Genomic DNA, 26,430 nt, shown 5'->3' with positions numbered 1-26,430 from the left:
CAATTCAGACAACATATTAGTTCATTCATAAGTATTTTTGAGTTTCATATAGTTATTAGCAGTATTATTAAAAGAGTTCACCTTTGATTAATATACTCCTCGTCCTACCACAGAATCCATATTTTGTTGCCTCAAAACTTGAAAAGTATAGGAGGCTTCCATAGTACATCGAAAGTGTAAAACTTACATGGAAAGTGGGATTGTGTGAGGTAACTCCATCCCTGTGGTTAATCTATTCTGTACACAGTGGCACCCATGGTGCAGGAACGCCCCTCCTTTGGTCACCTAGTAACTTTTCACTGGTCAACAAGAAGCTGAATAAACTATTATGTTGCAGGAAAATGCTTGGCTAGCTGACTTGGATCATCTCCTAGATTTTAGAAGAAAAAAACCACAGCCAAGCTTGAATTTGCTAAACCTTTAGGCTTTGCTGTTAGGAAACATCCCACCTGTGGAGCATAAAATGGATACAGAAGACATAGGCTCAGGTAAACTAGGCCAAATATTGAAGCAGATTTGGAGACAAAACCTGATGCTAAAGCAGGAGCTCCTGGGTGAAGACCATTGTGAAGGGGCTGGCGGGGCCACTTGGATAGCCACAGTGGTCTTTCTGGGTCAAGAACTCAGTGAGGCCCTTCACCAACTCTTGGAACATACTGCAGGGACTCTGTGCTCCACCTAACAGCAGCTGTATGTACTGCTTGACAAAGAGAATTATTGTACCTGGAGACAAGGCAAGTATTTCCTTTATTCTTTCTCTAAGAAATATGAGAGCGCTAAGGAGCATACAAAAACCAGGATAGAGTCTCTGTCCACAAGGGACTAACTATTTAACATGGGAAATCAGTTAAGGCAATTGCACAATAATGCAGGGGACATTGAGGCTAATTCCATTAGAGACATAAAAATGAAATGCGTTAAGTCTTCAGAAATAGGCGAGATTCCATTTTTAGAGTGGGGAATTTCACTAGCACAAATGCAGTAACTAACCTGAAGCTTAAGGAATGAATTGGATTTATGCAGCCAGAAACTGGGTGCCTTAAAGAGCATTCCAGCAGAGACGTTATTCGTAGGACCCAACACTCAGAAGTAGGAAAATATAGGATTAGTGTGAGGCAGGACAAGCAGTATTTTCATATTGGAGTATGATACTCTATTTTTAGACTTATTTGAACTTGAAGCTGTTAATTGAAAAAACACTGGGAAGAATGGGATGGGATGGGATATGAAATTAGACCCCCCCACACACACGAAGTGGGGTGCAGGTTCTTGGGAATAGGGCCAGTTATGGATGTGAAATACAGCATGGCAGGAAGAACATGGTATCTGATGTCTATGATCTCAGACAACAACAAGTTACTCTAGATAAGAAGATACGTGCATCATCAAATCTAACTCTAAATAATGTCGTGTCAAGGCAAGCAGGCAGGTCTCATCAATCAGGAACCCAGATAACGTTAAGAAATTCAGTCTAGAGGGCAGACTGTGGACATGAGGGAAATCTGTCCAAAGGCAGCATGTCCTAGAGACCATCAGCTGGATCTCATAGCCAGTAATGGAATCTCTGGAGAGAACTGAATGTGGTCCTAGGCAACACAAATGATCATTCATGGAAAATGATGATGACTCAGCTACCGGAATAGGAGTTCAAAATAAAGACAGAGTCTCAGATACAAGACAAAAAAACAAGTTGTCAGAACTGGAGCCCAATGATAAGGCTAGACTAGTTAAAGGATGATTTACTGATGATTTTGAAAACACTGAGCTATAGGGCCTTAAATTACATATTCTTGAGTTCAGAATTGAATTCTAAAGATTGCAGAGTTGTTAAGCCTGTAAGAAGCCATCAGGTGACCCCAGCTGTGAGGAGAGGAGGAATGAACAAACAGGAAAATAATAAGAAATGGGGATGGAGTGAGAGATTATATCTGATCAGATCATGGTGACGGTTTACACCAGAGCAAAGAGGCTTCACTTGGTTTATTAGTCCTTGAGTAGCCAGGTTCTAATCAGAGGATTGAGATAATTAGAGCTATTTTTGAAAGATTCATTTGAAAATTTCCAGTCATCAAAAGTCCAGAAGGAGAAGTAGTAGAAACCTAATCCAATCATAATAGCAAACAAAGTACCCAATAAAATACAGCATCTGCGTCAGCAGAAGTAATGTAGCTTTGGTATGCCTGCTACCCAAGCCTCATCTGGAGAGCTCTGCTAAACTTTAGGTGAAGAATTATACGTGGATCATTGATAAACTGCATAGTACGTTCAAAGAAGAAAAACAATTCTCAGAATCATACCAAATGAGGACTGACTGAGGGAGATATTGGCTTCAGTTGAATGGCATCTTATGGATGGGGGTCATGATACCTTTCTGCAAATATTCAAAGCATTTTCACAAGCAAGAGGGATTAGATTTAGTCTTTTCTACTATGTTAACAAGCAATTTATCCCCAATTTCTAGATGTGTTAAGAGAATTACAGTGGTGCAAATGACTTCTTCAGAAGGGAGGTAGGCTTAAAAGCCTAGTAAGGGTCTTTGTAGATTTCTAGGGTAATTTCTCCATATTTCATTACATGTCAGTGGAGAAACATAATTTGGTTTAGTTTTGTATTTACTCTTTTTAATGTGTCTCTGTGTGTATGTGTGTGTAGAAATCATTGCATTCGTAGATTGCCTCATGAAAAGAAGTAATATTTGGGGAGCACTGCTACATTTCTAAAGAAAGAAGAAAAGGAGATGTGTAATTTATGCGGCATGCATGATGAATGTACTCCACTGCAGACAATGTCCACCATTCAAGATATCAAAGCAAGAGACATTGCTGCAAGAGGGGAACAAAATGTCATAGAAACAGCTACTGTTTCTCCCACGAATGGAGAGGAAAGTCATTACACAAACCAGGTTCAGTTAAAAAAAAATAAAATACATAGGAGTTTAGAACTAGTGGGAAAATAAAACAATACGTCATTGAAGGGAGATGTAACAGGGCAAGAAGAGTCACAGAACAAAATGTTCCCAGATAATGCAGAAAATGAAGATGATAAACAAATAGAACACATGACTGTTGAGAACATAAATAGCAACAGGGAAGAGATGCATGACATAATCCAGACAAGAGAAAGAGAAATTCAAGAGATCTCAGAAAGCCAAAGTGAAGAGATTACCACATCCTCAACAACATGTGATATCTCCAGTAAATATGTGAATAGCCCTCTTCCCAGTGATTCAGAGAGTCTAAAGCAAAAGCATAACATCATGGAAAAGGAGTGAGTAAATATAATGTGAGAGGTGCTTGTATATTCCTGCTTATATGTGTGTTTCTACTTGTATACAAAACAATATTTACACATGAATAAAATTTTATATATACATTTCAGATCTCCAAAAGATATTACAAATCAATAATTCAGTTTAAATTACTCCCATAAAAATGTTTATGGCTGCTATTAATACTATTGTTTGTTTCTTATAGTTTCAGGAAAAATATTAAAGGTTTCTTTAAAGGAAGAAAGAATTGACTGTATAAGAAAGTAGTTAAAATGGACAATTGTCGAGAACATGGACACATTCCTAAATTACTACTCTTTAGGTTATCCTAAGAAAAAAACTAGGAGACTGCAGAGTTCAAATATTAGAAGAGAATTTCCAAGCCTCAGATTTATTTTATTTATATCCTCAAATGAATTCTCACATTTATCTTATTTATAAATCATCATAAATTCTTAACCCGTGGGTTAAGAACTCTGGGAGGGCTCATGGATAAGCTTCGGGAGGTTCTTAAAATTGAATGTATATTTTCACACCTATTTTATCTCCTTGGAGATGGTCCAGAGCTTTCACCAGATTCTCAAAGAGCCCATGATTTCGAAAAAATATGTTGAAACTGACTGATCTATTTTGTGAATTATCTCCCCTATACAAGGGGATAATAATCTATAATTGTCCAAATGAAATAAAATATTCACAAGCCATATTTTCACAGTAAAGTTAAGACCCTTAGAAGGTAATGGGGAATAAAAAAAAAAATCATTGGTTTGGGAGACAGACTTAAATTTATCTCCTGTTTTATTACTTACTAGTTCTGTGACCCTGGGCAACTTGTTTCATTTCTTAGCCCCATTTTCTTATTTATAGAAATTATTGCTGGGATTATTTGGTAAGGTCAAATGAGAAAATCACCTAAAGGGCCTAGCGCCTTGTTGCTTGGCAGATGTTCACTCTCAGCTAAATATTAGCATGTTGATTTATTTCACCCCCAACAACCCTCACGTTCTCCACTCCCACACACCACCAAACTTCACTTATCCTGTGTCTGCTCTTTCAGAATACAATACCATTTCCAGGACAACAGAATGAATGAGTCTATGATCTCAGGCACGTCATTTTGCTCGCTTTGACCTTAGTTGTCTCATCTATAAAATGAAGAGGTTGAGCTGGTTTAGCTGTAAGGTTCCCTGCATGTCTGAAAATCTAATGAATTCTATAGGTGTCACAGGAGTAATATTTAACCCGTGAAAGACCCCCCCTGGTGTGAAAGGCTTACTGCCCCTGCAAAACAACTATGAAAGTAGTCAATATGCGGTTGCCCATTTCACTTGAGAAAAACATTAACACTTCATATCCTCACATTCAGAAATGACTCAAAGCATCAACTAATGAGTCATTGCTGAACCACTCCCTCTAACACCTCCTTTAGGTGTTTCCTAGTTAGTGATTTCCTCTTTGTGGCATGCAAACCAGTTTTGCTTGGCTTGCATGTTTCAGAAGATGACTACTCATTGCAATTCCTCAGGCTAGGAAGCCATCATGCCACAAGAAAGATGAGAGTCATAAATAAAACCTAGCTCACAATCTGTTGTGATTCCTCCCTGGAGAGCGTTTTGAAAAAAGCCTATCTCTTCCAGGGTAGTTGTCTTAGTGTATACAAAGGGAAACGACACTAGAATAAACCAATGTGATTATTTTAGTGGCTAGACTAGATCTATTTGATTAGGTCTAGGGGAAATGGAAGCATTTGCAGGTCCCCTTGCCCTACTTCATCTGTCAGTCTTTTGCAAGAAGAGTGTATTGAGTTGGGTTTCCAGGGCACAAAAGAGAGTCATTTTTGAAGTTATACAAGACTGGATCTGTAGTATTCCCCCAGCCTGAGAGCAAGAGACCAAGAGAGTGAGAGTAAGACCAAAAGGAAGGAAGGAAGGGAGGGAGAGAGGGAGGGAGGAAGGAGGAAAGGATGGAGGAAGGAGGAAAGGAGGGAGGAAGGAGGAAAGGAGGGAGGAAGGAAGGACAGAAGAAATTGAGGGAAACATATATAATGCAAAAGACGTAAACACACATTCTACTGACTGCAATTTGTGGCTTTTATTTGGATTCAGATAAAAGAAACTAATTAAAAACAACAATGGGAAATTTGAACACTGTCTATTTTATGATATTAAAGATTTAAATTAATTTATGAATAAAGTAATGCTATGATGATTTAGAAAAAGACTGGATCATTGTATCCTATATTAAACAATGTATCTAATTTTCTGAAATACCTTTATCACCATGATCAGAGAAGACTCAAACAGACCCATGTGCTGGATAATTTTCTATTCCTTCTAACTTTATGGGTTCAGAATTGTAAATATAAATAAATAACCCTCCTTGAAATTTCAACATATTTTCTAGATTTCTGTGTTGAGGGGCACTATAGCATTCAATTTACTAATTGAAAAATAATTAAAAGCTGATTATTCTAGAACTTGATATTAATGCTGCATTTTATAAAGATCCTCTTATTTCTCTTTGACATTGTTTATATTTCAATCATTTCACTGGTATGAAATGAGAAATAGCGAGAAGAGAGGAAATGCAAGCTGGTAGTTTTAATATAGAGAGCTAACATTTATTGAACACTCATTTATGTTAACCCACTATTATAAGAGGTTGAAATATTTTATCTCATTCAATCCTCACATTATTGTGAACCTGGTATTCATTTCAGTTCATAATGGATAAAGAAACCAGTGTTTTGGAATGATTTGAGGAAGTATGATATTATATTAGAAAGTTTGGGGTTTTGTGTTAAAGATAGATGGACTCATTTATTGATTCTACAACTTACCATCTGTGTGATCCTCAGCAAGTTAAAATTTCTAAACTTCAGTTTCTTTATCTGTAAAATAGTAATGACAGTAGTACCTGCCCATGGGTGAGTAGTACCTCATACCCATGGTGTGAGGATTTGAATGAAATAATGTATAGCCTAAAACCTGGTACATAGAAAGAGCTAAAATATTAGCTATTTTAATAATAATAGTTGATGTTAAAGGTCAAACAAATAGTAAGTGACTGATCTCAAAACTGAATTCAAATCTATAAGACTCTAAAATCTTAGGCAAAGGTGATGGTACAAAAAGCAAGAGTAAAACCAATTGTCAAAATCAGTTTTTGGATTGATTCTTTGAGGACTGTAAATATTCTGTTTCTATTTACTTTGATTAAACATACATTCACAGTACTTTTGTACCTTTCTCTATTTTTCTTAAAAACGTAATAAACAAATCCAGTACCATATCTATACCTTTCCTCAAAATTTAGAAGACTATTCAGGCACTAGTTCTTGGTTTATCAAGAAGCTTCAGCAATCTTCAGATTTATATTTGAAGTGAACAAAACAGGAATGAATCGTCTGCTTAAATAATAATAGTAATAACAATAGTAACAATAGCTTAATATATATAGTACTTTCTAAGTGCCAGGCACAGCTTTTTAATTACTTACTGTATAATAGTTCATTTAATTCTCAGTCTTCCTATGAGATAGGTATTATTTTATCATTATTTTACAGTTGAGGAAACTGAGGCATAGAGAGGTTAAATATCTTGCCCAAGGTCACAGAGTTACTAAGTGGGAGAGCAGGGATTCATACCATGACAACGTGTCTCTAGAGCTTGTGCTCTTAAGCATTTCACTATACAGTCTATAAATCAAATATTTGAAAAAATGATGTCCTTTTTTTCCCCTGCAGGTATCTTGATGTGCTGAGTGATGATACTGTCACCCAAGTGTCTTGTTATATTACAGCACCGTCCTATGTTCTACAACATCTAGAATGCCGGATAATTAAGAACATGAGTTCTTTAATAGTGAGTGATAATGAAGAATTGGTCAGCAATGTTATCACTGTAGAGTGCTCAGATATGGAAAAGAGAATTCCATTTCCAATATGCATTGCAATTCCATTTACTGAACATTACAGGGGAAATTACAGAGACATCATGGTGAAAGTGTCTGATGTAGACCTTCAATCAAGTTACCTGACTCCAAATTCACTGGAAGGAATGAGACAAAGTTACAAGGTTGGTAAATCCTTGACTACACATACATTTGCTGTTTGACTTCTAACTATTACTCAGACTACCAGATCATAGTACAGATACAATTATTCCATTGGTATAAAATGGAAGGATTGATAAGATTTATGCCGGTGAATTCATGTGTTTTTGTTTTGTTTTGTTTTGTTTTGCTATCCATAAAGATAAAAGAGTAGAGCTTATTGGTCAAATTTGGGAGTGAAGAACTTGAGTCTAGGACCCAGCAAGTGTTATATTTTTGCCTGGGAAGCAAAGCCAACATCATGGTTTAATTAGCTTCACACCTTAGACTAGCTTTAGACTAACATTTCTAATGGGATGGACCTCTGTCTAAATTTAAGAATTCTAGGATCCCCAGATGACGTTAGCTTTATTTTTATCATTCATGGGTTGGAAAAATATGTAAAAACAACAATTTGTGTGTGTGTGTGTGTGTGTATGCCTTGAGATAGTTATTAAGTCTAGTTATTAGTCTGTACGTGGAAAACAGTATATGTGGTAGTTAGGATGTGGGTTGTCGCGGAAGATTGGCTGGGTCTGAAGTTTGGTTCCTACACTTTCCTGCTATGTGAACTTGAGTAAATTATGTAACCTTGATATGACTCAATTTTTTTCATCTAAAAAATGAATACAATAATAATGTCTACCTGATAGGGTAATAAAGATTAAATGAGAAAAAACACTTAAGAAGATAAAAGGAAGTCTATAAACACGTTAGTAGTTAATAAATTATCTTTTTCATGGTAAACTTTCTTATAATAACTCTCAAGCCATCCATGGCGACAAGTTCATATGTTTTGAAGAAAGAATATATACATAATTATTAAACTTAGCATAGAGCTGATGGGAGTTAAAGTTTAAGGTTCTTCTGTGGATCACTGAACTTATTTTTAAATAATTAAAATATTTGTCTTTTCAGCTTTATATAAGTTTTCATCTTTATATCATTATTTGAAGAAGAGGGCAGGGAATAAATGTTAAAAAAAAAAGCCACACATGCAAACAATTCTTTTTAATTTATCTCTTCTGATTTGGGTCTTTTCTGAGTTACAAACAAAGTTATACAGTTGAATATGAAAACTAAGCCTGTTCTAATTATGCCAATTCATGCAACGAAAACATTTTATATTTAGTCTAGGAAGTCTGTAAGTATAATAGTCTAGTTATCATTGCCCTTACGTGTGGCTTTTTAATCTTGACCCATCTGTGTGACTATCATAATAAAAACAAAAACAGTTCATAGCACATATGCTTTTCACCAAATGGGTATACAAGATGATTAGTAAATAGAAAATGCAAAAGAAAAAAATAAGAGAGCCATTGTTTACTGAAAAAAATAAAAGCATATACTTTTCTTTCATAGTTTTCTAATGGTTGTTATCCCTATATTTAGCTCAAGAAAATTTAAACTCTAGGTTCCTTCCAAATTTTTATGTGGTTCATACAACATTTAAGAATTCTAATTCTGGAGTCAGACAAACCATCATCAGAGTTCTGCTCATGACACTCCCCTGCTTAAAAACCCTTCCATTTCCCCAGAACCTACCAAATGTACTCTAACTGCACGGCAACCATAATGAGTTCCCAGAAAACCTTTCTTTCTTACCTCTCACAATTTTCCCTCTGGCCAATTAAGAACATCCATCATGCCCTGAATTTTCCCAACAATGGATTCATGACAAGATATTGTGAAATCTCTTCCTTAATCAGTTTTCAAATGATAGATTATTTTCCATTGTTACTGTCCCTGAAATGTTTGTGTGTGTGTCTGCATGAATATCCTCTCATGCCTGGGTGGAGCCCAGCTGATGTTTAGGGAAGCATGAATAGACCAGATTATTTCTAAGTCTTCCTCTTCATTTTAAGCTTTGGTGATTATATGAGTAGATAATTTTGTTTTCATTTATGTACTCAGTTCCTTTTTTGTGATAAAAAAGCTTGAATATGTCCCTGCATATATGCATTCCAAATTTAAATGTCACTATATAAAAAAGAAACACAAATGTGTCTCTTTGCAATCATCTGCTCCCCCTGCATGGAAGAGAGAAATAGAGAAAATGACTTTATCAAGAGATTGTGAATTGTCAGCAGGAAGAATTTGCTGATAGTATAGGTGCTGTAGGATTTGTGTAAACTACCCAAATGATGAAATTTTTCAGTCCTTGGAATTCCTAAAACATTGTTAAATCTTCTGGATAAAGGGCAATATTTAAAGTCCAAGTCCAGGATAGGATTCCAAATATAATTAATATTTGTGAAAACACTAAATGTGATTGCCCATTATCCGTTTACCTTTTGTGGGGAATAATTTAAATTTAAAAATACATTTATTTCTCTCTTTTCTATCATGTAGTTCAAATTTGAGAAACTCCTAGTATCTACTTCTACTTGATCTCATGAAAGGACCATCCATTTGGGGTTAATGAAGTAATTCTCAATTGTGGGAGATTACAGGGACAGCATATAGTTGTTGTTTTTTCCCACAGCCAGAGAATATGTACAGCATGTACTTCCAGAGCAATGCACTATTAATGTCCTTTAATGTCATTGTCTTAATGTCCTTAAATCCACACAGGTGACCTGTGCTGAAGGGAAAGTTTATAAGTTGGGTATCTTTTCTCTTGTGTCTTGTTTAAAGAAAGAGTCCTTTACAGTAACAAAGAAAGGCCTTACTCTTAAGCCAAGCATGGATTCTCAAATATCCTTAAATTACCCTCCAGGAGTTTTCAGCTCACCAGTACTTGTACAATTAAAGGTAAATATTAAAAACTGGTGAGTTTCTTCTCCTAGATTTTGTGGGTCATCAAACATCATCCGAAAAGGATTGAGAAGATACAAATATTTAATATAACAGTAAATGAATTCTTATACTTTTAATAATCTAACTTACAGTGTCATCATTGATATAGTGATGATTTGGAGCATATTAAATCTCATTCCAAAATAAATCCCTGCCTTATTTTAAAGCTTTTTCTAGCTAATTTTTTGTGTTGTTTTATTTATGATATTTGTTGACAAAAACAAATGTTGAGTATCTATGATAGAACTAATGCCAGACATTGGGACTTTCATATGATTCAAGATTTCCACCTGAGAGGATGGTTAAAAAAAAGGCTAATCAATTATAATACTTATGATTGTAAATATTTGGTTATATTTAATTATTAAACAGTACTTCTCTGGGATGAGAATTTAAACATACAAACATTATTTACAAGGTGTACAATGACATATCAATGTACATTTTAGAAGACATATTTCCTCAATATTTCCTTCTAGCCTAACTCTCCCTCATGCTCTCCTAGTTTCTCCCAGTTGTTACCATAAGTGGTAAGCAAAGAAGAAAAGTTAGGAAGAAATCATATTATGTACAATTTATTCAAGAATATTTTCCATAAACTTTGAAATTTTGGAATCATGTTAGCTATTTTTATCAGCCATTCTTATGTGAGAGGAAACAAATAAATATAGTCTTGTTTTTCTAGTTTCTGAAGATCACTTGATCTAACAATAGTTCTAATTAGAAATTATATAAAATGTCTATTTTGTTTTCTAGGTCATTTTTTTGCCTACAGTTAAGAGTGTTTCTCAGTTATTTATAACATAGAGCAAGGAACCTAGATTTCAGAAAGACTTTGTAAAAAGAAGACCAAATCCTGTGATCTTTTATAAATTAATATACTGTAGATTCCAGCTAACAATGTAGAGAAAAATGTATAAAACTATGTTCTATTAAATTTTCAGGAAATTAACTTAGAAATGTGCTGATACTTTGTATCTTCTGCTATTAAAATATAGGAATATATATCTATTTTTTCTTTGTATAGGTCCGACCAATTGACCCATCTCTGGTGTCATATTTAAAAACTCAGCAAGATACTTCCTACTCAGTACTATCCACAAGCCCTCTGATTCATGTTCAGCACCCATCAATACATCTTTTCCAGAAGCCAATCACTGTATTCCTACCTTGCTCTCCACACCCTGATAAAAAAAATCTTGGGTCTGAGATAGATCATAAAAGAACAGCTAGTGCCACAACAAACAGAATCATACCTTTATACCTCAACTGGTGAGTTAGACCCTAATGTCTCTAGTTGACTTGATGGTAAACAAAGAAACTTAAATGATTAAAAGTATAATCAGATGTATTTAAATATCAGTATTGAAATATGATGAAATATCTTTAATATGAAAATAAAATGTTGTGTATCCAGAAGGGTAATGATTTTAGCTGTAACGGGTTCACAAGTATGCTATGTGAAAAGATTGACACAAAAGAGATCAAATCAATCCTTATTTTCAAAAAATTTATGATATGGTTAATTACAAAGATGTGATATGATGATTGTAATTTCTATGTTTAAGAGCATTCCGTTGATGTGGGAAAAGATTAACCTGATCTTTTTAAAAATAAATTAAATTTGAGTCTCTCTCTCTCTCTCTCTCTCTATATATATATATATATATACATATATATATATATATTTTTTTTTTTTTTTGGTATGCGGGCCTCTCACTGTTGTGGCCTCTCCCGTTGCGGAGCACAGGCTCTGGATGCTCAGGCTCAGGGGCCATGGCTCATGGGCCCAGCCGCTCCACGGCATGTGGGATTTTCCCAGACCGGGGCATGAACCCGTGTCCCCTGCATCGGCAGGCAGTAAATTTGAGTCTATATTTGCCATATAGGCAGTTTCCTTTCTCTCTTAATTTTTATAATTCAAAAATATCCCCACAAATAAGACTAATATACATATTGAGTTACCAGCCAGAAATGAAATCAGAAATGAGATGTTAACAACAAATAGGATACACTGAATAATAGTAACCCTGATCTTATTTTCTGTCCTTTCATTTAATACTTACTTTTTTTTCCTAATAAGAAATGTAGAAGGGGACCTTTCTATTTTTTGGTACTGAAGGGAATTTTTTTTTCTTTGAAAAAACATCAGAGGGAGAAACAAGTTCAGAAAGAAATAAAAATTATTATTAATTGAGAAGTTACTATTTGCCAGGTTCCTTATGTACATTATCTCATCCAATCTCCCCACCACCTTACCTTCATTTTATCAGTGAGAAGTCTGAAACTCAATGAGATTAAGAACTTGTACAGTTATCCCCAGGTTCCACATCTGAGGATTCAACCTACTGTGGGTTGATAATATTTTTTTAAAATTCTAGCAAGTTCCTGACAGCAAAACTTGAATTTGCCATGCACTGGCAACTATTTACATACCATTTGCATTGTATTAAGTATTGTAAGTAATCTTGAGATGATTAAAGTATATGGGAAGACGTGTGTAGGTTATATGCAAAGACTACGCCATTTTATATAAGAGACTTGAGCATCCACAGATTTTGGTACCTCTGGGGGTCCTAGAAGCAATCTCTTGCATCTGGATACCAGGGAAGGACTGTACGTGAGAAGTGTGCAAGCTTGGTCTGGACTCAACGTATCTCTATTCCTAATCATGACTCTATGTAGCCATCATCTATTTAGTTTGAGGCTGCAAGACTAGAAATAGAGAAGTAGATTATTTGCTCTTTACCACTGTTTCTAATTTAGGAAGCTGACAATAGTAGAACATTGGGTTGTGGCTAGGAGATGAAGTTAAACTTTCCCTAGTATTAGGTAAGTGAGAGAGAACATAGAAATATAGACATGATCCATTTGTACCTGCTTTTGCTACTTGGGATATATATATATCTCCCAATTGGCACTGAGTTAATCCATGTTCCTGTATATCATGATAAGGTAAGATTTAAAACTGGAAATATCCTGGAGCTTCCTATTTAAATGTATTAGTCTAACAGATTAAGACATTCTCTTTCAAAAGCCCCTAAAATATATAGAAATATGTACTTCATATACACATACATTTTATATGTATATATACATATATATATTAAAGATGAGAGCTTTACTCTAAAAATTTATTCTGACTGGTCACCTATTGCTAGAATCTAGTATTTCTACTGTCTATAGAGTAGATTGCAAAGGATTAATAAAAATAATTTGTGCCTGACATGTACTTTACGTCATAAAACAAAGCAGTTCTATTTCACAGAAAGATAATAGAAAACCAATTTGCCTGTCCCTGATTGTTGATTCCATAGTCTATATATACCAATGAGAATAAAAATGTATCACTGTAATACACAGATATCATTTGTGGAAGTGACTAGATCAGTGTTTCTTTGCCTCTCCTTTGCTGTATTTCCATATCCCTCAGAAACAACAGGGCAGAATGTGGAAAGAAATTAGAGGCAGTGTATTGCATTGTCAAAAATGAAATTGCCAAAAGTACAGGGATAATGATAGAGGCGATAAGATCTCTAAAAGATATGCATGCTGAGTGTGACACATTTTCATACACTTAGTCGACTCAAAGCATTGTAAATCCAATCAGCACAGATAGGAGAAGGTTACACCTTCATCCAGAGAAATTATACTCAGTAAAAATGACTAGACACCGAAAATTGGTTTAGAAATTATGCACATGGATCTGCCTTCTAGATCTAAGAAAGAGATTCAAACAGCAACCAAATTGAAAGTGGGCAGAAAAATATTTTCAAGGATAAGAAAAAACCCAAGTCCTCCATGATGTCTTGAGGAAAAAAAAAAAATCAATACCAATCAGTACCAAGACTTCAAAAGAAGAACAAAAATAACAAAAAACAAACTATAGAAGTAAGGAAAGAGAATGTCATCCTGACATTTCACAGTAATTTGAATAATGAGAATTACAGTTACCTGGAGGATTTTATAGAAATCTATTTTGTAAGTTTAAGTAGTATTCAATAAGCAAAATTTCTAAGAAACAGAAAGCCATCAGGATAGACCAGGAAAAGAATGAAGAACAACAGAATGAGATACAAAGATAAAAAGCTCAGATGAAAAGTCACCAAGGTATGATAAGGACTCATCTGAAGTGATGTAACCTAATAATTATAAGTACCATTGAAAGAGACCAAAACAATCATACAAGAAGCAACAATCAAAGGCATGAAAATGTGATTTTCTGATGTTGATTAAAACCTTGAGTTAGAAAGTGTTGATTTCAAAATTTAGGAAAAAAACCCCTATACTTAGATAAAACATGGCAAATTGAAATGTACATTTAAATAAAACGTAATTCTATAAGCATCCATTCAGCACAAACAGATTAAGAAGGAATAAAATCAGTCTAGACCTAGGCTCATTCTTTGCAGCATGAAATATCAAGGAAAAATGAACTAAAGCCTTCAAAGATTTGAAGGGAAGATGTTGTGGAATTAGGGTTTTCACCTAACAAACAAGTTTTTTTGTTTTTTAATACAAGGGCTCACAAAATGTACTGCTCACTTGTTCTTAACAAAATAAATAAATAGATAAAATTAATGAGCTAAGGATAAAATAAAATTTAAGAAATCAAGAATAGGAGAGTAATTCTTATTTTCAAATATCTAGTATTGAATATAAATAATATAAAAGCAAAAGAAAAAGTAAAAATTCATATGGCAAAGTGGCAACAGAAAGAAAACAAGAAAACAGCATGGTGACATTAAAGAGAAAATATCATATAAATAAAATCATCAGTTATATTAAATAAATATAAATGGGTTAAACATAATTTATTCTGTTGTCCACCTTAATGTTATTTTTTTAATACTTTATATGCTGTATTTGCAGAGGTTTCCTTAGAATTATTATATATTTTAACAATTTTACTGTCAATTGTTTAAGTTATTCATTTTATTAATTAAAATTCTCATTTCTAAAAGGCTATTGCTATATTTTAAAGGCCTTAAGAAAACTTTTCCCAAGGTACTCTGTTTTTTCATTATGCTTCCTATTTCTTCTTTTATTCCTTTAATCATTGTAAACACTTTTTTTTTAAGTTTCATTCAGATTATTCTATCATCTATGAGCATGATGTTAACTAAGTTATCTATTACCATGGTTAATCTAGTAAACTATCATACTAATTCCATTCTATGACTCTTAGCCTTAAAAATTCATTTCTGAGTATTGATTATAATTTTTGATCAGATCAGCTTTTATTCTCCCCTTCCCTTCCACCCAGAGCAGCTTCTGTGTGCTTCTTTGTTGCTTTCTTGAGCCAGTGTTCAAAGGGATTTTGGTTGTCTTTGTTGTTTCTCATTTCATAGCCAGTGCTGCCCTTTGGGGATTCCAGTTTTTTGACTGAGTTAGTTCCAGCTGACAGCTGGAGGCTGTATCTAATGTGCCCGAGTACATGTTAGACTCTAGACAGCACACATCTGGTGTGTGTGCATGGTTGGTGGCGGGGAGCAGGCTGATGAGGGTGGGAGGATTCATAGATTCAGTCCCTCATGTTCGCAAGAGAGGAAAGAGGATTCTAGCTTTTTGAGATTATTTTTTCCCAGATCTAGGAGATTTTCTTTCCAGCTTTTGAGTTCCTTCAACTTGTGTGTGTGTGTGTGTGTGTGTGTGTGTGTGTGTGTGTGTGTGACATTTCATCCAGCATTCTAAGATTGCCATTTGTCATCAATTCAACTGACCAGTGTCAATTTCTTTTTTCTTCTCCATTTCTTTGCCTTAGTACATGGTCTCTTCGCTTTTTCTACCATGTTTAGCTGAAGAACTCTCATTCATTCTATAAGCTGAAGCTCAGCTCTTTCCTTATCTGTCAAGACAGTCTCTGATCTCCAGGAGGGATTGAACACTCCTCTCTTTGTGCCAGCCCTATTCTTTTGTACATCCTAAATCACACCATAGTGTTATTAAATTCCCTTTTCCATTTATCATCCCTCAGCATAATTATAACATAGTCGGTGCTATGTTGAATTAGGTGAATTAAATAAATTAATGAGTAAATTTGTGGAAAAGTAAATTGTGTCATTAATTTTCTATACTTTCTGACAATACTAAATTGATAAGTTATAATATGCTCTGTTGCTATTAGAGCTAGACATGGGCGGTGCACTTTCCCCATCCAGTGTAGCATAAAACAATTAAATGAGAACCTATATGAACTATTTATTTAACATTCTTTCATCAAAGAGTGAAAGCCAGTTGAACATTTTCTGTGGAAATAGAAACACAATGAAGCAATCCATACCTCAGAAGATAAAAAAGATAAAAACGATTTGAGGCCAAAACATAGTTTGAATATAAAGAATAAGAGGTCTTTGTTGCAGTTCATTCTTTCATGTGTAAATGATTTCTGGGGAAAAGATGAGAGTTATTTAATTATCAGCCAGAAAAGATTTCTTGACAGTAATGAAAGGAGAAATTAATTTCTTAAATAGAAACTTATTCCATATTATGCAAGAAATATTTTAGAGAGTTAGATGGGAAAGTTTTTACATGAAAAATGCCATTTCTATATAATGCTATTGGTTTTAAGATCATCTTATTAAAATGTAATATGTGAGTCATACACAAGAATATTTGTACAATATATGCATCATATCACAAAAAATAATAAAATGGAGAAACTGGTAAAGCTACCACATAACTTAAGAAATTAGATATTATCAATACAATTACATCTCCTTACTTATCTCTCTCCATCCCATCCCTTACCTTGCTACCCTAATTGCTCTTCATCTTCACCAAAGTTAACCACCACTAGGAAATTATGAATCATTCCTTTGTTTTTATTTTTTAGTTTTATCTATCTATCTATATATATATATATATTTTTTTTTTTTTTTTTGTGGTACGTGGGCCTCTCACTGTTGTGGCCTCTCCCGTTGCGGAGCACAGGCTCCGGACGCACAGGCTCAGCGGCCATGGCTCACGGGCCCAGCTGCTCTGCGGCATGTGGGATCTTCCCAGACCGGGGCATGAACCCATGTCCCCTGCATCGGCAGGCGGACTCTCAACCACTGCGCCACCAGGGAAGCCCCAATATATTTTTATTCATCACTATACAATACCTTGTTTGGTTTTGTTTGTGCTTACCGTTTGTAAAATTGGTACCCTACTGTGTATAGTCTTGCTTTTCCATCTATAATTGTGTAAAGTTCATTTTCACTTCTATCTAATATTTTATTGAATAACTTCGTATTTTATTTACCAGTGTTCTTACTGATGGACATTTGGGTAATTTCAATTTTTTTGCTAAAACGAATAGTACTATTATGATTATTCTTCACTCAAAGTGTATTTGTGTAAGCACTTCTTTAGAGTATCTACCTAGAAGTCATGTTCAGTCATAGGGCATGCACATGTACAATTTTACAAGTTTTACGAACTGGTAGAACTAAATTTCATGCTCCCACTATTGCTTTTTATCTTTTCTAGCCTTGCATATTTTGTAATTTGGAAAATTTAATAGATGTAAAATGGATCTCATGTGGTTTTAATCTGCAATGCTCTGATTACAATGAAGGTGACATCTTTCATAATGGCTTTTGTTAGACATTGTGTTTTCTTATATGTGAGGTATCTTAATTTCTTTGCTCATTTTTGAACTTTTTACATTGATTTGTAGGATTGTTTATGGTCTCAGTGTTAATCCTTTGCCAGTTTGTGGCCTGTATTTTTATATTTATGTGACAGATTTATCATGTTTTTCTTTTATGATCAGTGCTTTTTGCCCAGTCCTAAAATACTTATATCACCTAAATTATAAAAATGGTCCTCTTTTTTATCTTATCATTTTAAAGGTTTGAATTTCAAGGAAGTCTTTGATCCATCTGATATTGAATTTTATATACAGTGTGAGGTAGGAATTCTTTTTTTCCATGTGGATAACATTTTACCAGCATGATTTATTGAACGATTCTTTCTTTCCCTAACAATCTGCAAAGCCTCCTCTGTCACATAACAAGTTTTCTTTTTCTGAGCTCTCCCATTGGTCAGTCTTTTTACATAGTTCTGAGCCAATCTAACACCGTCATAGTTATTAAGGCTTTATAATTAAAAGGTCGATATCTGATAGGTAAGCCATATCATATTCTTTTTATTCAGGAGAATTTTTGTTTCTGTTTATCTTGAAACTTTTCCATTCATATAAAATAGAATCAGTTTGTTAAGGTCCACAAGAACGAACTCTGTTGGGATTTTGCTAGTAATTTCCTCTGACGTATGGGTCAATTTGGAGAAAAATGACATCTTTAGCATATTAAGTCTTTAAATCTGTTACCTATAATATATGCTTCAATTTGTGTAGTTTTATAATGTCTTTCAGTGAAGTGTTATCAAAGTCCCACATATGTACTACACATGCTTTGCTAGGCTTATTCCTAGATACCTTATAGTTCTAACTGCTATTATAAATGGTATGCAAAATTTTTGTTTTCTCATAAAAATATATATATATATATGAATGCATTAGATTTTTCTGCAGTGGTATTGAAGCCAGCCGCCTTTCTAAACCTTCTCATTATTTCTAATATTTGTTTTCGAGAATTCCTTCAAGTTTTCTATGTAAACTCTTGCATCAACTTTAAGCAATGAAAGTTTTGTTTTTCCTTCCAGTCAGCATGTTTATGTATTTAATCCATTTTGAGTTAATTTTTGCATGTGGTGTGAGATAAGTCCAATTTCATTCTGCATATGAATATCCAGTTTTCCCCAAACCATTTATTGAATAGGGTAGCCTTTCCCCATTGTGTGTTCTTGGTATTCTTGTAGAAGATCAGTTGGCTATAGATGTGTGGATTTATTTCTAGGCTCTCTACTCTGTTCCATTGGTCTTTATGTTTGTTTTTATGCCAGTACCATACTGTTGTTACTGTAGCTTTGTGATATATTTTGAAATCAGGACATGTGATGCCCCCCAGCTTTGTTCTTACTCAAGATTGCTTACTCAGGGTCTTTTTTGGTTCTATATGAATTTTAGAAATTTTTTTTCTATTTCTATAAAGAGTACCATTGGGATTTTGATAGGGATTGTATTGAATCTATATATCACCTTGGGTAGTATGGAATATTAATTCTTCCAATCTATGAGCATTTGTTTGTATATTGTTTTTCTTGAAATAGAATTTTGCTGTGTGTTTCAGTTATCTATTTCTTCATATCAAACTATTCCAAACAACAGCCATTTTACTAGTTCTCCTGATTCTGTGGGTTGTTTGGGGTCTCAGTTGGACTGTTCTTTGGTTTGTCTTGCCTAGGGACTGTTATGCATTGCAGCAAGATGGTGCTGAGTCTGGGAAGTCCAAGATGGGTTTATTCACATGTCTGGAGCCCTGGCAGTGGTAGCTGGAAGCCTACTCCGCTTGTATGCTGAAATGGCTGGGCCTCGTTCTCTCTCCAGGTAGTCTCAAGGTCTCTTTCTTTCCACCTGACTTCTCCTTATGGCCTCTTTCTGTCATGGGCTCTTTCCAGAAGAATAGCTGGACTACTGACATGGAGGATCAGGGCTTTCAAAAGTACAAAAGCAGACATTGCCAGGCTTTCTTAATTTTTAAGCCCGTAGTTATCAGATCACCATTTTTGAAATATTCTGTTGATTGAAGCCAGTCTCGGAACTGTCTCTAGTTCATTGTGGGAGAGTGCTACACAGTGACATGAATATTGAGAGGTATGGTTAGTATCTCTGGAGACCAGCTACTGATCTGGCTTAAGATCCTTGATTTATATTGATTTTTTCCTCATTTCTTTGGGGATATTATGCCACTGTTCATGGACTTAATTATCGATGCCGTGAAGATCTCAGTGAATTTTATTTTCATAACTTTTGGGTGATCTGCTTTATTTGCTGGCTGCTTTTAATATCTTTTCTTTGTACTTGGATTTCTGAATTTTTCTATGATGTATCTAGATGTAAATTTTAAACAATTTTTCTGTATACAATACATTATGCTTTCTGAATAAGTGGATTTACATTTTTTTAGATTTAAAAAATAAATTCTATTGCTTTTAGACCTTCTTGTAACTACTTATTCATTTGTGTTTTTGAAGGACTTTATTTACTTATTTAAATGAAAGATTTTTTAAAATTCTATAGTGCTTTACAATTTTAAAAAGTTTCACACACATGATTTCATATAATCCCATAATAACCCTTTCTTCCCCTACCCCTACTTTGTCCCTCCCCGCTTCCCTCTCCCCACTGGTTTATTCTCTATATCTGTTAGTCTGCTTCTTTTTTGTTTTATTCACTAGTTTGTTGTATTTTTCAGATTCCACATATAAATGCTATCATACAGCATTTTCACATTTCTGAAAAATTCTTATATGTTTTCTAATCAAATATTGCCTCACCTCCATTTTATGTACTCCATACTTCTGGATTTCCAATGAGATGTATATTAGGCCATATCTTTCTAAATTCCATATTTCTTTTCTTCTCTTTTACATTTTCCATCTTCCTGTCTCTGTATGCTATGTTCTGTGTAATTTTTTCACATTTCAGTTCAATTGCCATAAATATTGTATACTTTAAAATATACTTTTAATCTATCATCGACTTTTTGTTTCCAGCAATTATATTTTTTATATCTTAAGGTTCTATTTAGCTCATATTCAGATTTCCCTTATCATTCTCGATAGTTTCTTGCTGACTGCTTATTTTTATGATACTGTCCTTTATCTTATTAAACTTTTCATATATAGTTGTCTTTTCATACTGTAACTACTAATTCTGATACCTGCAGTTTTTGAGGGTGTTGCCTGTTATTTCTGCTGGCTGTCATTCATGGTATTTATCTCTTTATATGTTTGGGGACTTTTGTTTGTGATTATGTATATATGAGATTTCTGCAGTTGTAAATGGAGCTGCTTTCCTCCAGATGGCATTTATTTCTGTCTATGCTGAGAACCAGGTGCTACTTACCTGGGACTACTTCAACCTCTTTGAGAGTCTTGGTCAAGTTCTCAAGTTCACCTTTTATGGTGAAGATCTCAAGGATCACAGCTCCTTGTTTTGCTCACTTGATTATCACTTACAGCTTTATTCTCCTGTATCTAAGTTATTGGAAAGGAATTTGTCCTCATAGTAATCCCATAATCCCTGGCTGTTTGCCCCCTGATTTGACCCTGGCTTCACAGATGTTTTGGAGGGGAATTTGGGACATTCCTTTAAGATTCCTTCTGCTTATTGCAAGCCAAAAATACAAACAAACAAACAAAAAAACACATTAGAAAGCATATTTATCAGGATTTAGTTGTTTAGCCTTAGGGAGATAGAGAACTTAGATTAATTAGTGTCAATTTGTTATTTATAATCTTGTGTCTTGTATATTTAATTTATAATAGTTAAAAGATTCCACGTAAAAAAGTCATTTTATTTACTTTTTAGTTTTACTGAGGTATAATTAACAAAGAAAATTGTAAAATATTTAAAGCATACATCATGGAGATTTTATATATGGATACACTGTGAAGATTTCTCCCATCTAGCTAATTTACACATTCATCACCTCACATATCAACCTTTTAAAAACATTTTTGGTGAGAACATTTAAATTCTACTCTCTTCTCTTAGCAAATTTCAACTATATAACAGTGTTATCAACTATAATCACCATGTTTTACATTAAGAAATGGTAATTTTATAAAAAGTAAAACCACACATGCCATATTTTTCTTTGTACTGATCAGTCAGTACAATGTTGTTGACACAGGTTAATCTCACTTAATAGAATGAAATTATTTCAGCAAAATTTTGAGGTAAGTGCTTACTGAGCAAATATGATTTTTCACATTTATTAAATTTGGACGTAGTATACTAGAAATACTTTATTATATACTTTTATACTTAAGAACATATAATGTTACCTGTGGATTGGAAAGCCAAGTGAGGAAGAATTTAATTTAATTTCCAAATCAAAAAGAAACTATTACCCAGAATAGCCAACAGAATATTGAAGGAGAAGACCAACATTGGAGGACTACCTGACTTTAAGACTTACTATAAAACTACGGTAATCAAGACAGTGTGGTATTGATGACAAAAGAATAGACACATAGATCAATGGAACAGAGTAAATAGTCCATAAATAGATCCACATAATATAGTCAACTGATCTTTGACAAAGGAGAAAAGGCAATACAATGGAGCAAAGACAGTGGAACAAGTGAACATCCACATGCAAAAAAAAAAAAAAAAAAAGAATCTATACACAAATCTTATACCCTTCACAAAAGTTAACTCAAAGTAGAATGTAGACATAAATGTAAAACAGAAAACTATAAAACTCCTAGAAGATAATATAGGTGAAAATCTAAATGATCTTGGGTATGGCAATGACTTTTTAGATACAACATCAAAGGTGTAGTCCATGAAATAAATGATTGATATGCTGGACTTCATAAAATTAGAAACTTCTGCTCCAGGGAAGACAATGTCAAGAGAATGAGAAGGTGAGCCACAAACTGGGAGAAAATATTTGCAAAAGACACATCTGATAAAGGACTCTTATCCAAACTTTACAAAGAACTCCTAAGATTTGACAATAAAAAAACAAAGACCTGATTCAAAAATAGGCCAAAAACCTTAACAGATACCTCACCAAAGAAGATGTACAGTTGGCAGATAAGCATTTGAAAAGATGATCCATATCATACGTCATCAGTGAGATGGATTAGTGGTTTAGACTATTTTTAGTGCAGTTTCAGGTTCACAGCAAAATTGAGAGGAAGGTACAGAGATCCTATTTACAAAGCAGAAATAGACACAGATGTAGAGCACAAATGTATGGATGCCAAGGGGGAAGGGGGTGTGGGATGAAATGGGAGATTTGGATTGACATGTATACACTACTGATACCATGTATAAAATATATAGCTAATGAGAGCCTACCCTATAGCACAGGGAACTCTACTGAGTGCTCTGTGGTGACCTAAATGGGAAGGAAATCCAAAAAAGAGGGGATATATGTATACGTACAGCTCATTCACTTTGCTGTACAGTAGAAAATAACATAACATTATAAAGCAACTATATTCCAATAAAAATTTTAATAATATATAGTCTAAAAAACAAGAAAAGAAGCTACCCTTGAAAAGTTCCCTGTAGTGTCTATTTCTACTTGCAGAGACAAAATATTGAGGTACCTTGGAACAACCTTTTTTATCTCAGGGAAAAATCTTAATTGTGTGGCACTATGGCCTGTACCTGGGAATGATGCATCAGGACACTCTTAGACTTGAAAAAGGCAGCCTGGGGAAGACACTTGATGGTTTGTCTACACTACTATTTTATTTCTGGGTAATTATACCAGAAATTCTGGAAATTATATTTTCTATCCTAGTGGATCTAAAGGAGCTTCCATGTTCTTCAATGTTCCTGTTCATTATTTTTGAATATTTGACCCCAAATGGGCCAATCATAATTCCCTTAATGCCTGGAATTTTGGACATTGAAAGAGCCTTGAACTAAAGAAATAGCAAAGTCAGTTATTCTTGAATAAACAAGTTGATTTAATAAAGGTTGATTATGTTTTATGGAACTATTAGTATATCAAACTGTCATCTTTTGTGGAGTATAATCAAGGGCTATTCACTGCCTGGCAATACTAGTTGTCAAAGTTTGCTAATAGTATGTATTAAAAAAAAAGTGTTTAGTTGCAGTGCTGTTAAGAACAGCTGGGATAAATAAGGATGCCACTAAATTATTTAATTTCAATATGAGTTGTATCTATTATCATATTAAAGTCTAAATTTTAGGTGATAGATGTGCTAACTCACCTAACTGTGGTAATAAGTTTCAATATATACAAGGATCAAATCATCACATTGTATATACAAGTATCAAATCGTCACATTGTACATATTAAACTTGCACAAAGTTACATGTCAATTATATCTCAACTGGAAAAAAAAATAGTTTAAATTTGACCTTAATATCATTAAGGACTTTTTTGATTTTAAGTGACAGAAAAACATACCCAAAGTGCTTAAGAAAAAAGGAATTCTTTGGTCCACATAAATTACAAATCTGGGGATATTTTTATTTTAATATTTCTCTTGGACCAGGAAAAACCCAGTCTCTCTTCTCTTTCTGCTTCCTCTGTGTCACTTCCATCCTCCAACATGCTTATTCCTCATGCTGGTAATATTGCTATGTCTTCAAAACTCCAAGTTCAGCAGAAAAGAGGAAACTTCTTTTCCCCATGAGTATACATAAAAGCCCTGGCTCTTATTCTTACTCCAAATCTGTCACAAACCCATCACTGAACAGATCACTAAAACCAAAAGGAAGATGTGCTGTACAAGGCAGGCTAGCCTAGTTTATGGCATGGTAACACAAACCTGATTCATCAAAGACAGGCTTGGTTGTCTCACTCCTAGACTTAAGCTGAAGGGCAGCCACTGTTTGGTTGCTGTCATGGTGGCAGAAGAAAGACCTTTGGATAGACCCACACTAGTAATTAAATGCTTAGCCTGGAAATGACAGAATGACCTTGTTCACTATTCATTAACCAGAACAAGTTACATGGCCCCACTCAACCACAGGGGACAAGGAAGTGAAACTCCATCATGAGCTCAGAATGGTAGGGGGAAACTGGGTATTTTGAAAACAACATTGATGAATGCCAAATGTACTAATTGGCTCAGGTCATATACCCACCTAGACCTGGGAGTAGGGTCAGCCCCACTGTAGCTGAAAACATGTAGGTTTTCACAGAAAACAGACTATTATTAGGAAAAAAGTAGGAGTTATTATCAGAAAAAAAATATATTACATATAATTAAGTCAATTTCTAGTAAATGACCAAAGTTCTGGATTCAGTATGAGTATATCTTCCTGTGTTAATAGATTATTACCTTCCAAGTGTTAAAAATTTTACCATATTTGTATAAACCAAAAGCCAAAAACTGTTATATTTTCCCCTATCCTCTTGATTTTAATCTGGTTGATCAACACGGTCTAAAGTTTTCAAAGTAGACATTTTAAATCTAGTTCAGTTCCTAATTTATGATTTATAGGACAGCTAAACCTGTGAAACTAAAGTGGTTTTAAACCCGTAACTAATTCTATTCACAAATGAAGATGTGGGATTCACACTTACATCATCATTCTTTAGTACCTAGCTAGAACGGTTCTGTCCGCCTTGTGGGTTTTAGCAGCATTAGACCAGGTTTTGTTTTCCTTTTTCCAGCAAGATGTTCAGTATCAAGTATTTTTCTTTCTGTAGCTTTTAAGTGAATACCCACTTAAGATACCCATTTAAGTGAATTTAAGAAGAGTTTATTGTAAGGCTACAATAGGTACTCTCTGCTTTCTCCATCTCTAAAATTACCCTAATTCTTTCACCTTGTGTTTTTCCTTTTCTCTCTTAGCATCTGCTCTGTTTTTCCTTTCTTAATAATCTCTCTGCTTATTCATATTCATAGCCCAGGGCACTACAGCCAAAGGACAATAAGTTACAATCTCTGGGCCTTTTTCTTAGTCAAATTTCAAAGAAAGAAATCAAATTGGCTGGGTGTTGGAAGTTGATTTAGTGTTAGCGAAATCAGCTCTGGTTGGGAGAAAGTATCACATAGTATATACAGCTGTCTCTTTTAAGGCTTTGGGGTGGGGCAAGTTAGCAAGGAGAATTGTACAAGAAAGCTAATTGGCCATGTCTGCTGTAGGAATTAGGGTGAGAATATCAATACCATTTATCCTTACTACAATTTTAAGTGCTTTACAAATTTTAACTCATTTAATCCCATGAGGTGGATAGTATTATTACACTCATATTACAGATAAGAAGACTGAAATATAGGGAGGTCAAATAACTTGTTCATGGTCATACAGTTAATAAGAGGCAGAGCCACTCAGATTTTGGAATTAGGCAGTATTGCTCCAGAGTCTATGGTTGCTATACCACGAGACTTGGCTATCCTAAAGCATCCGTTTACATCAGTGAATTTATTGACTTGGGATATTCCCTTAACTCTTTTGCCAGTAGTAAAATGTTTCTCATTCTCCAAAGCTCATCTTCAATACTAGCATTTTCACTTTGCAAGCTTTCCTGAACACCTTCCTTCTGCTGTTAAACCACCCTGTACATTCTCTTCATTACCACACAGATCACCTTGTCCTGTGATTGTTTAATATTGTAATACTGTGAGCTTCTGTCAAGCAAGGGCAATATATACCTTATCTTTATGTTCCTGGTACACAGCATAATTACTGGCACACAACATATACTTAATGA

General features: G+C 34.4%; 1 protein-coding gene across 1 annotated transcript in view; it reads left to right on the top strand.

The window, feature by feature from the left end:
- The first annotated feature begins 463 nt into the window (after positions 1-463).
- Positions 464-26,430, top strand: part of DTHD1 (death domain containing 1) — a 70,403-nt gene continuing 44,436 nt past the window's right edge. Inside the window, 6 exon segments of the mRNA XM_065877251.1 lie at positions 464-734; positions 2,653-2,688; positions 2,691-3,267; positions 7,014-7,344; positions 9,935-10,114; positions 11,187-11,431. Of these exon segments, the coding sequence (XP_065733323.1) occupies positions 464-734; positions 2,653-2,688; positions 2,691-3,267; positions 7,014-7,344; positions 9,935-10,114; positions 11,187-11,431 (1,640 nt within the window).

This window comes from Phocoena phocoena, chromosome 5 (genome assembly GCF_963924675.1).
Source record: "Phocoena phocoena chromosome 5, mPhoPho1.1, whole genome shotgun sequence".
NCBI classification, from domain to species: domain Eukaryota; kingdom Metazoa; phylum Chordata; class Mammalia; order Artiodactyla; family Phocoenidae; genus Phocoena; species Phocoena phocoena.
Note: the sequence above shows the minus strand (reverse complement) of the source record. Positions and strands in the feature narration are given on the sequence as shown.